Raw genomic sequence first — 12006 nt, forward strand, 5'->3', positions numbered from 1 at the left:
AAAATTTTAAATAAATACTACTCAAAAAATTAATGAAAAAAAAGGAAAAATTACCTTATTTTAATAAAAATTCTTTTAAACGTTGTTATTTTTAACAAGAAATAATCAAATTACGAGTGAAGTTGGGTTATGAATTTTTCTATTGTAACTAATATTTCTATTTCTCAATTTTGAATATTTAAATTTTTTGTTGAAAATATTAAAACAAAATTGTCCAAAAATTTTGTTAACAATACAGTATTAAATTGAACTATCGTTAATGACCAGATTTATTTTGAATGTGTAATTGCATATAAAAATAAAATCATAATATTATTTCTTTAGTAAACTATGCTAATTATTGATTGTTAACGTTATGTCGTAATAAATAAAATATTATTAAAATAAAATATAATTCAACTTTTCTTGATAATTTTGTGATATTAAAAAATGGGATTATCCAAAGAATATCGAATTTGTATGCCACTGACAGTTGAGGAGGTAAATATTGAAGACGTAATATAAGTTTTTTTTTAATTCAGTATGTTGGTTTGTTCTTACCTTTTGAGTTACTACTTTTTTCCAAAAAGATTGGTTTCGTCAAAATATTTTCTAATTTGTTAAGTGATATCTTTTGAATTTAGTAATATGAAATTCGATTCCCAGATTACATGATTGTATATGACTAGTAATTGTTGGAAGGCATGTAAATTAAAATATGTTTATTTCTTTAGTATCATGTCGGACAACTTTATATGATTGCCCGGCACAGTCATGAGCAATCGAATGGAGGCGAAGGAGTGGAATTCATTGAATCGAAACCATGTGAAGATGAAGTCCATGGTCAAGGACAATTCACTGAAAAAAGAATTCACCTATCTAGGTAAAATTGTTTTAACAAATTTTTAGACCCGCATAATTGTGTGGTAAATGTAAATATTGCTTTATGCGTCCGCCGCAGGATAAACAACTAAATTCAGTATTCGGAATCATCTTTTTTTTTCTTTAGCGTTATTTTTGATTCAGGGTGATATGTGAGGTTTTAAAATATTCCTATCAGATATAATATTGCCTATCAAGTTTTGCCGAGCAAAATTATAGTCCGCGGGACAGCACTCTTTTTGTTAAATGATCAATACATAATTGAAACTTCATTTAGTCGAGTCTCCCAAATTTTCACTCTACGACTTTTTTTAGAAAGTGTAAGCAGAGAATTTACCGGACACTATGACCACTTCATTAAAGTGACTATATATATAGTGTGTCCCCGGATACAGATAACTATACTTGTAAATTTTCTTATTTTGCATTTTAAGAAAAAAAGTCATTCTTTATAAGAAGTTTTGCTTATTCTGAAAAGTATGTAGGAATATTTAAAACTTCTTAATAATGAACAGGGTAGCCAAAAAAAATTTTTGGTAAACTGCTCTTCTTTTTTATAAGTTGGCGAAATGTAGTATGACTCGATACAAAATATCAAGAATATCTGTGTACTTTAATTATAGCATCATTTTTTATTTGAACAAAAGCTCTAATTATAAAAAACGTAAGAAAGAAAATAATAATAAATCAATTAACATGTATTATCCGATAGTGTCATTTTTTGAGAACTAGTTTAGAAAATTAAAAAGAAAATTTATTTTCTCGGATAAACATTCTCTAAGAATGGAATTGTCAAAGTTGGAAAGATCTTCTTGATATTTTGTATAGAGTCATAATTGTTAATTTCTAGTAACATTTTGTCAACTTTTAAAAACGAAGGGTAGTTTACCCAAAAAAAAATAGTGATACCAAATTTTTGGCTACCCTGTACATTATTTAGAAGAATATTCCTAAATACTTTTCATTATAAGCAAAACTTATAAAGGATGACTTTTTTTATTAAAATGCAAAATAAGAAAATTTACAAGTATAGTTACCTCTATCCGGAGACACACTGTATATATTGGAAAACAAAAATACTTAAGTACGCGATGTTCCAGATGTTAGACATGCTCATCGGTCAGTATTTTTGTCGTACAAAATATTTAACTGGTTAATAATTATTTCAAGTGGTCAAAGTGTCCAATAAATTCCTTGCTGCGTTTTTTCAGACTGATAGTTTAAATATAACGTCATCGTGCACATTTGAGAACGCAGCGCTTTCGAAAAAAGTCATAAAGAGAAAGTTTGTTTGATTCGCTAAAAGGAAGCCACTCATGAAGTTTCAATTATGTATTGATTATTTAACAAAATGTTGCCCCGCGGACTATTAGTATAATCGTGATTACACAACTTTTATTCTTTTTATTTCTAGTCGTTTACCAACTTGGGTCCAATCACTAATTCCAAAAATATTCTATGTGACTGAAAAAGCATGGAATTATTATCCATACACTATTACTGAATATACCGTGAGTACATTTTTACAAAATAAGAAAGTTCAAATTTATACAATTTTTATCGTTTAAACTTATTTTCAGTGTTCATTCCTACCAAGATTTAGTATTTTCATAGAAACCCGTTATGAAGATAATAATGGCTGCAATGAGAATGTAAGAGAATTTATTTTTAAAGATTCATCCTCTCATTGATCCTTAAGTAAAATTTGTAGTAATTTAAAATTACTTCTTGTATTTTTAGTGCTTAAATTTATCAGACGAAAAATTAGCTACCCGCAGTGTTGTCAATTTAGATATCGCTTACGATAACATAGATCCTAGGTATTACAAGGAAGAAGAAGACCCATGCTTCTTTCAATCAAGAAAAACTGGACGTGGCCCATTAATTGAGGGTTGGCAAAATTCTCATACACCAATTATGTGTTCATATAAACTAGTTACAGCAAATTTTGAAGTATGGGGTTTACAAACTCGTGTAGAAGAATTTATACAATCGGTAAGTAATTGCTTTTATCTAGAATTCCATAGGTTTAAATTCACTAAAAATAAATTTTGCCTTTTTATTCTTAGTGTATTCAAAATACTCTCCTAATTGGACATCGTCAAGCTTTTGTATGGATAGATGAATGGATTGAAATGAGCTTAGAAGATGTGCGTCAATATGAGAAAAGAATGTTCGAGGAAACAAATGTTATGTTTCAAAGTCAAGGTGGTGGTGATACTTTAGAAAATGTGACACCCACGCCATCATCACCCGCATTAACTGCGTCACCACCCAAAAGTCAACCACCGAGTCGACCAGAATCAAATCCATCAACTCCAAGTATTCCCACTGCCAAATCATGGTTTTCATGGTCTTAATATTTATCAAAAAAATGTAAACTTATGCATGGTTGTTATGTCTCTATAATTATCATATACAAAATACTGTTGATGTAGTGATGTTTTTTTTTTCTGTTATTGAAATTACTGCCAATACAATGCTTTTTATGTACCGAATAGAAATAGTGCAATCGAAATGAGATAAATTTATGATTTAAAATATTTATTGGTAAAAGTGATTCTTTTAGATTTAGTTGAGTGACTATAAACTTTAAGTTATAAGTAAGGAAGGCTACAATCAATGAATCAACAGCTTGTAACCTTTACAACGTCTCTAACTTGCCGAGGTTTTTTTTATTTATAAGAAAGTATCAGTTTCGTACAAATTAGTAGTTATTGATCTATAAAACGTAGAGTACTTAACAAAATTAATTTAAAGTTAGCATACTATATACTCTTGCTATTTGTTTGACCAGCGTTTTATCTGAAAAAAGTCAACGAAGCACATTATTAAAAAATATTGAAAGAGTTGGAGAAATAATCAAGACTATTAGGCACTAAATAACACAGTCAGGTTGATCTGGGTACCGAGCCACTCTAGAGTTACATGGAATGAAGCAGCTTAGAAGTGAACACAACTATGTTTTGTAACGAACTATATATTATTCTGTTGGTACATACATTTTTATATAAGAACATTCTATCTTACAAAATTACGTCATATGTATTACCATACTATTGATAATAGAACCAATAAGTAATAATAGATGGCATCACATGTATTATATTTTGTTACTTATTTCAACATTCCCACTTAACAAAATAAAACTATTATTAATTATCTGCAAAAACTTTGCATTGACTTTTTGGTTCTATTTACTTAAACCTAACATTTCAATAAATTTATAGTGCTTGACTGCACTTAATCCTTTTGTAAATAAATCAGCTGGCATTTCTGACGTTGGCAAATATTCCAAACGAATAATATTATTATTTATATGTTGTCTAAAAAAATGAAAACGAATATCAATGTGTTTTGATCTTTTATGTAAACAGCTATTATTTGCCAATTTCTGTGCTGACTGATTATCATTAAAAATAGTTATTACATAATATTCTTTAGTTATTTCATATTGTAAATTTCTTAAATATATGGCCTCTTTACAACTATCAGCTATACTCATGTATTCTGCCTCTGTGCTTGATAAAGCGACAGTAACCTGCTTCCTAGTTTCCCATGATACAGCTCCTCCACATAAGGTAAAGAAAAAACCTGTATATGAACGTCTATCTAATACATTGCTAGCCCAATCGGCATCAACATAGGCTTGTATTTTAGAATTACCATTAGCAGTATATCTGAGGCAGAAACTTTTAGTTGAATTTAAATATTTTAAAATTCTTTTAGCATAAGCCCAATGTTCATTACTGTAACAATTGTTAAATTGACTTAAATAATTAACCGCAAAAACTATATCTGGCCTGGTAAGTACTGCCAAATACATCAAACAACCAATCAACTGTTGATAAGGTAATTGAGTGTTACAGTGTTCACTTTTATTTAAATTCAACTTAGCTTCAATAGGTGTATGTGTAACTTTACAATTCTGAATATTGAATTTTTGTGACAATTTTTCAATATATTGTTCTTGATCCAAAGTTACACTACCATTTTCTTTATCTACATGAATTCTCATGCCTAAACATTGTTTAACACTACCTAAATCTTTTATTTTAAATATAGACGACAAATCTTTCTTAATTTTGTCAGTTTCTGATACATTATTTGAGAAAATTAAGAAATCGTCAACATATAGAGCAATAAATATTTTAATTGAATTATTTATTTTAATATATAAACATGGTTCAACTTGAGACCTTTTAAAACCTACTGATTCTAAAAAACTATCTACTCTTTGGTACCAGGCTCTTGAAGATTGCTTTAAACCATAGATGGCCTTTTTTAATTTAAGTACTTTATTATTATCATTACATTCAAAACCTATTGGCATTTTCATATAAACTGTTTCTTTTAAAAAGCCATTTAAGAAAGCAGTCTTCACGTCTAGATGAGTTACATCAAGATTCATCTGAGCCGCCAAAGCTAAAAATAATCTTAATGATGAATGTCTTAACACAGGTGAAAAAGTTTCATCAAAGTCAATACCTGGCTTTTGAAGAAAGCCTTTTGCAACTAACCTCGCACGATGTGTTATATTATTATCACTATCTATCTTGCGTTTGAACACCCATTTGCATGGCACAACTGTATTATTCACTGGTGAGTCCACAACTTCCCAGGCTTCATTTTCTTCAAATGAATTTAATTCATCGTTCATAGCCTGTATCCACTGAGCACTTTCTGGTCCATTTATAGCATCTTCAAGAGTTATATCACCACATTCAATTTCACTACTTGCACTAGTAAAACAGTATCGTTTCGGTTTTTTATGCACACGGCGTACTCTAGACACTATAGGAAGATTCACTTGTTGCTCTTGTTGTACTGGAAGATTCACTTGCTGCTCATGCTGTTCTGGAAGATTCTGTTGCTCTTGCTGCTCTGTAACTGTAGTAGAAGATTGAGATTCTGGTTTTACCTCCACCTTTGATGCATCATCGTGGTTTCCCACTGCTTCTGATATTTCTGTTTTCATAACAAAATCTTGCTGAGATTCGGTTATGTTTATAGGCATTTCTGTAGCTGTGGAACCATTCCCCTCCTCAATCACGACGATATCTCTACTAGTTGTTATAGAGTTATTGTTGGGATTGTATACTCTATAGCCTTTTACATTATCTGAATAGCCGACTAAGATACATTGGGTTGCTTTTTTATCCCACTTAAGTCTCTTCTCTTTCGGTATGTGGACCATTATTTTACTGCCGAATATGCGTAAATGACTAACATCTGGCTTATTTCCTGTCCACACTTCAAATGGTGTTCTATTGCCTAGACCTGATGCTATTGACCTGTTTCTTAAATACACTGCAGTATTCACTGCCTCTGCCCAAAAACGTTTGGTTAAACATGCATCGAACAATAGACATTTGGCCTTTTCTACGATTGTACGATTTAGCCGTTCACTCATTCCATTTTGTTCAGGAGTATATGGGTTTGTCTTTTGGTGCAATATTCCTGCTTCTTTTAAAAAATTGTCAAATTGCTTATTGCAAAATTCCGACCCATTATCAGTCCTAAAAATTTTTATTTTTTTACCTGTTTGATTCTCTGCCATATTTTTAAATGCTTTGAAATTATTTAGTACTTCATCTTTTGTTTTTAAAAAATAAACAAAGATCATTTTGCTTTTATCGTCCACAAACAATAGAAAATATTTAGATTTTCCAATTGATTCAGTTTCCATGGGACCACAAATATCTGCATGTACAGTCTGAAGAAACTCTTCACTTCTGTTACCAATATGTGTAAATGGTAATCTTGATTGTTTTCCTTCGCAACATACTACACAGTTTGTTTTGTTTACTTGGGATTTATCTGTATATGACATTCCTGTTACTGCACCATCTCTCATTTTTTCAAGATCGGTGCTATTTAAATGCGCAAATCTACGATGCCATATACGTCCGGATACTGGTGTAAACAAACAGTCTACTTGTTTTACATTTAACTTGTAAACACCATCCATACAGTCTGCTGTTGCGATCAGTTCGTTTCTTTGGTTATAAATCAGGCAACGATTGTCATTAAAAATTACCTTATTTCTCTTCTTAATAAGTTGACTCACTGAAAGTAAGTTTGTAGCAAGGTTTGGCACGTATAACACTTCTGTGACAGGTATATCATATTCTGTGTTGTTAACTATTGTTGTTATTTGTGTATCACCACAACAATTCACAGAAATCATTGATTTGTCAGCAATGACAATCTCGTCAACAAGTGGCTGATTTGACACATTTTTAAGCCATTGTTTTCTTGCTGTCATATGCATGCTGGCGCCTGAATCAATGTACCAATCTGTAGTTTTAAATTTACTGCTTAGAAAAATAGCGCTAAATGCATTTGATTGATTTTTCTTTTCTGTAAATTTACACTGATTTTTGTAATGCCCTTCCTTTTTACATCTATAGCATTTAATGTTTGATTTTGACGTTTCTGGCGTACTGACGTTAGCTATGTTTGCATTTCTATTCATTCGGTTTCCTTCATATTTCTTGGGCTGCCATTTTTTACCAGCAAATGCGCTCTGGGTACTTCCGCTGTTGATTTCATTTGAATCATCCATATCTATAAGCTTCGACTTGATTGAATCAGCCGTTATATCTATACCGGAATGTTCAATGGCCATGATCATCGGTGAGAATTTCTCGGGTAATCCTGCTAAAAGTAGCGACCCAACCCACTCTTCATTTATTGTGAAACCAGTATTATTCAATCGCTGGCTTGTTTCCACTATTGCGGTCACATATTGTGCCATGGACACGCAATTTTCACGTCGTATTGAAATCAGATTTCGCAATAATCCAATTCTTCTAGTAAAACCGTTATCATCAAACATTTTTCGTAGCTTCGCCCATAGTCCTGATGCCGTTGTTTCATTTTTAATATGCACGTATAAACCTGGTTCTATTGTAAGAATAATTTTTGCACGTGCTTTGGCATCGGTTGCCTCATCATTTTGTCTCAAACATTTTTCCATGCCTTCTAGAACGAGAAAGTTTTCAACTGCAAACGCCCATTCTTCATAATTTTCTCTTCCTTTGAGTTTCGTAATACTTGTTATCACGTTTCCCGACATGTTTTCACTTTGAAATTTTCCAACAAAATTTTAGCCAAAATTTTAACACAAATGGATTTATTTAGAAAATTTAAAATGAATTAACACTATTTAAAAATATTTTACTGGAAGATGTATGAAATATTTTAAGATTTCTTTTAATTATGAACATGTGGATTACTTTTTATATAACGCAGTACTTGAACACGTGAGGCCCATAACCTCTTAGAAGTGAACACAACTATGTTTTGTAACGAACTATATATTATTCTGTTGGTACATACATTTTTATATAAGAACATTCTATCTTACAAAATTACGTCATATGTATTACCATACTATTGATAATAGAACCAATAAGTAATAATAGATGGCATCACATGTATTATATTTTGTTACTTATTTCAACAGTCATTGGCTTGGCACGAAAAGGGTCGTCTCAAACGGCTCTTTCATCTATGCCTGCCATTCCCATAGCAAGATACTCCGTAATTTACCGAGTCAAGGAGTAGTTACGATAAACCTATCTTGATTAGTGGGACATTGCGCAGGACATACGCCAGGTCAAACTGTGTATAACTTGAAATTTACTAGAGTACATTTGAAAAAGGAGGTGGGTACTCTTGAAAGGATACTGCCGATTCAAGTACCACCTTCGTAATATGGGGATATCTGATGATCCAATTTACAGAGCCTGTATGGAGGACGATGAAACCTCCGTACATGTTATTTGCACCTGCAGGGTGCCTGATTTAAAATGTTTGGATCCGAAATCTTGGATTCATAAATCTTGGGAGCAATCACGGCGGGGAAGCTGTGGGATTATACCGTGACGTCCGGCCTCGACATAATCCTATAGCTTTAACTGCTTGAAATAGCATCTCTTACTTGGAGACGTCTTGCCTTCGGGTGACAGGTTGTTCTCACTATTGGACTGGTAAATTACCTTTGAAAAAAGTTGGTACATTAGATTATACTGGTCGCGATACAAAGCTCTCTAAAAGCGTACCACTAATTTTAATCTAAACAGGGTCTGTGTACACAAAAGCATTAACTTTATCTCGGATTACACATTATTTAAAGCATCATAAAGCATTATCAGCGATAACATCGTCATACTGGGCAGCATAATGGCATTAATAAAGAAGCGCAATCATTATAAAAAAAAAAAACTAACTCAAAAGTTATTTTTGGTCATATTACGATGCCTTACTTCTTACCATAGTAAAGTTTACTAGTGACTAGTGAGGAAACTTTCCAATTTTATTCCTTGGTATGTTATAATAGAAATTTAGGAATAATTGTTTCATTTTCGTGGCTATATAAAGGGTTTCACTATTCAATTTATGTTTGACTAAATTTTAACTTACTATTTAATCATCTTTAGTATTTATAATACTAAATTTAAGCCTTGTTGTTTACGATTTGAAGTGATTTAAAACGTGTTTAACTGGATTGCTAACACATTTGAAAATGGCGTTTACTACGATAGTAAATGTCCTATGAATCACTTTAAACCAAAAATACAATAAATTTGTTATCTAGGAATTTGAAAAACGATGAAGGTACGCTAAAATTTTCAAGTCACAACGTATTACTAAATAAAATCTATTTTATCTTATTTTTCAGAGAGAATCGTATTAATATTATCACAATAACATAATTATTTTATCATATCATTCGTTATCTATTGTAGAACGCCCGAAGCAGCAAGAAATATTGCGAAACGTAGACAAAAATACTGATCCTATTTTCTTTGAAAAATAAGATAATCAATTCAGCATGTGTCTTTTAATAATACTTATGCAAATAAATTAACTTTAAGTTAGAAACTTGTTTATAAAAAAGTAAACATTTTTCTGTAGATCAAATAAATTTATCAGAGATTTTTCTCGATCAAATGAACTTTTCGAGTTATTTGCTTGTGTCCAATTAAAATAAGCTTGTTGTAGTACAATAAAATTATTTAAAAAATCAAGATACTAAAGAAGAAAGTGTTGTGCATCTTTAAAATTTGGTTCAGTTGTTAATTGGTTGTAACAACTTCGTACCAAAAAATCTACTACTCAGGGGAGGGCTTAAATAAAGAAAATATATGTTTGAACAAAATTATGAAGCGATTCATTTGGTTTGAAACAAAATATACAGATTGATAATATTTATTATAAATTTAAAAAACAGCATCATTAAAAAGTTTAAACACTCCCCTTTAAAATGCTTTTTGATCCGTTAAACAATGACGAAGTTATATTATTTTTAATATAAAGTTGTCTGCAGAAAATTTCAATGAGAGGATTTTGTGCGTGCTTGAATGAACAAAAAAATGCACGATCTTGGCATATCTCGCTCAATTTTGGAGCTAGACTGTCGAATAAAAATGTTAAAAATTATCTCAGTTACAACTTTTATTTTTTAATTTATTACATAGTGTTTTTTTGTAATTTGTAGCTTTTAAACAACCAAAACAGCCTACCACACACCCCACCCCCCAAATTTTCGATAATACAACAACTGTGCCAAATTTCAAAGATGCAATACTTGTTTCTTTATAAATATTTAATTTTATTGTACTATTATAAATTTATAATATATTATAAATTTTCTATTACAGTTGATTAATCTGATCATATCAAAGTCTCGATATTGAAAGTGCAATAGGAGAAAATAAAGGACCATATATAGATGATAATTAAAAGCTTCATAATAATACAATAATTTGTGACATTTTTATTGGTTTTTGCAACATATACAAATTTTGTTATAAATTTTGAAATAATTTAGGTTGTTGCAATTTTATTTCAACAAACATATAAATTATTTGTATGTAATAAATTATAAATAGGTGTACATTGTTTTTTATTTGTTTAAATAAAAGTATGTATTAACAATTTATTATTGATAATTTTTAAGATATGCCTTCGGACATTATAAGGAGCGATCTGGATCTGGAAGGAAAATAGTTTTCAGAATATATTTTGCTTTTGTTATAAATGATGCCATATTAAATTATGTTAAAATTGACGTCAGAATTACATTTTTTGTAGATTAAATTCTACCATAGTAATTGGTAGACCTAACAGATTTTTGGGATTATATCGCTACGCTTAAGTTAAAAATTTTTAATATATGTTTTCGAAATACATCGAGTAAAGAAGACTCAAAAAACACAAAAAACTAGTTTATTTACGACGAATGAACATTTCTCGAGATATAAATAAACCTGAATTTTGTATTTTTTGGGTCAAAATTACTAAAAAATACCGAGTTTTATCAAATATCGAAACAAAAAGTTGTTTGTGATTATTTCGATTTTTTTCAAAAGTATATAAGAAAATTGAAAAAAAATCGAGAATAATTTGTCTTCCATTTCATTTTCAATTTCAACTCAGTTTCTAAGCCAATTTTGATCCATAAAATACAAAAATTGCGTTAATGGAAAATTTTTCTTTAATAATCAAATAACCTGAATTTTCGTGCCTTTTGGGTCCTAATTAATCTAAAAATTCAAAACCAAGGACATACAAGTTTTAGGATATTAGGCAGTTTTTTAAGTTAACAAAGTATCAAGTTTATTTGTTTAGCGCACTTACTCAATTTTTAAATTTGATTCTTGTGGCTAATTTAGAAGGTTAATAACACGATATTCAGGGTGAGGTAGTAAGTATCAATAAATTTACTTGTAATCTTGGACCTTTTTTGTAATAATACAATAAAATGTAAAACCAGTTGTAATTAAAGGTAATTACTATATAGTTGCTTCTAGCGTTTAGACTAAACTTGTATCACACAGATCAGAAAAACGAAAGGTCATTGAAAAAGTTAAAATTTCCATTATCGTATGCAATGGACCGTTCTATAATATTAGATTAATTAAATTTGTATCTAAATTTAGTGTAGACGCGATGATTATAAACAACATAATATTTAAACTTAGTCATAATAAATTCTTTCTTCTCTACGTATTTTTGCGAAACAATAAAGATGAATTTCCCGCATCATCACTATTTAGGTCCCGGTAATAAAATAGAAAATGGTCAACCTGTGGACAGTGATGATTTGATTGCGCTTAAACATGATCAAGATTA

The 12006-nt window shown here is 30.3% G+C and overlaps 1 protein-coding gene across 2 annotated transcripts; it reads left to right on the plus strand.

Annotated features, from left to right (window-relative positions):
• The first annotated feature begins 205 nt into the window (after nt 1-205).
• Nucleotides 206-10656, plus strand: LOC123291927 (cytoplasmic phosphatidylinositol transfer protein 1). Of its 2 annotated transcripts, XM_044872390.1 has the most exons (7): nt 206-480; nt 714-862; nt 2276-2372; nt 2442-2513; nt 2602-2856; nt 2931-3237; nt 10533-10656. In XM_044872390.1, exons 1-6 carry the CDS (start codon nt 430-432, stop codon nt 3219-3221), a joined length of 915 nt encoding a protein of 304 aa, XP_044728325.1. In that variant the 5' UTR covers nt 206-429; the 3' UTR covers nt 3222-3237; nt 10533-10656. The 2 variants fall into 2 exon arrangements, with proteins under 2 accessions (XP_044728325.1, XP_044728324.1); XM_044872389.1 differs by lacking the exon at nt 10533-10656 and having other exon boundaries at nt 207-480; nt 2931-3298.
• The last annotated feature ends 1350 nt before the right edge of the window (nt 10657-12006 follow it).

This window comes from Chrysoperla carnea, chromosome 2 (genome assembly GCF_905475395.1).
Source record: "Chrysoperla carnea chromosome 2, inChrCarn1.1, whole genome shotgun sequence".
NCBI lineage: Eukaryota > Metazoa > Arthropoda > Insecta > Neuroptera > Chrysopidae > Chrysoperla > Chrysoperla carnea.

Excerpts from the sequence above, each read along its gene's own strand:
- LOC123291927 (XM_044872390.1), top strand. The coding sequence starts at position 430 with ATGGGATTATCCAAAGAATATCGAATTTGTATGCCACTGACAGTTGAG. Across the intron at positions 2,514-2,601 it reads ATAATGGCTGCAATGAGAAT|TGCTTAAATTTATCAGACGA; the intron begins GTAAGAGAATTT and ends TTGTATTTTTAG. Across the intron at positions 2,857-2,930 it reads TAGAAGAATTTATACAATCG|TGTATTCAAAATACTCTCCT; the intron begins GTAAGTAATTGC and ends TTTTATTCTTAG.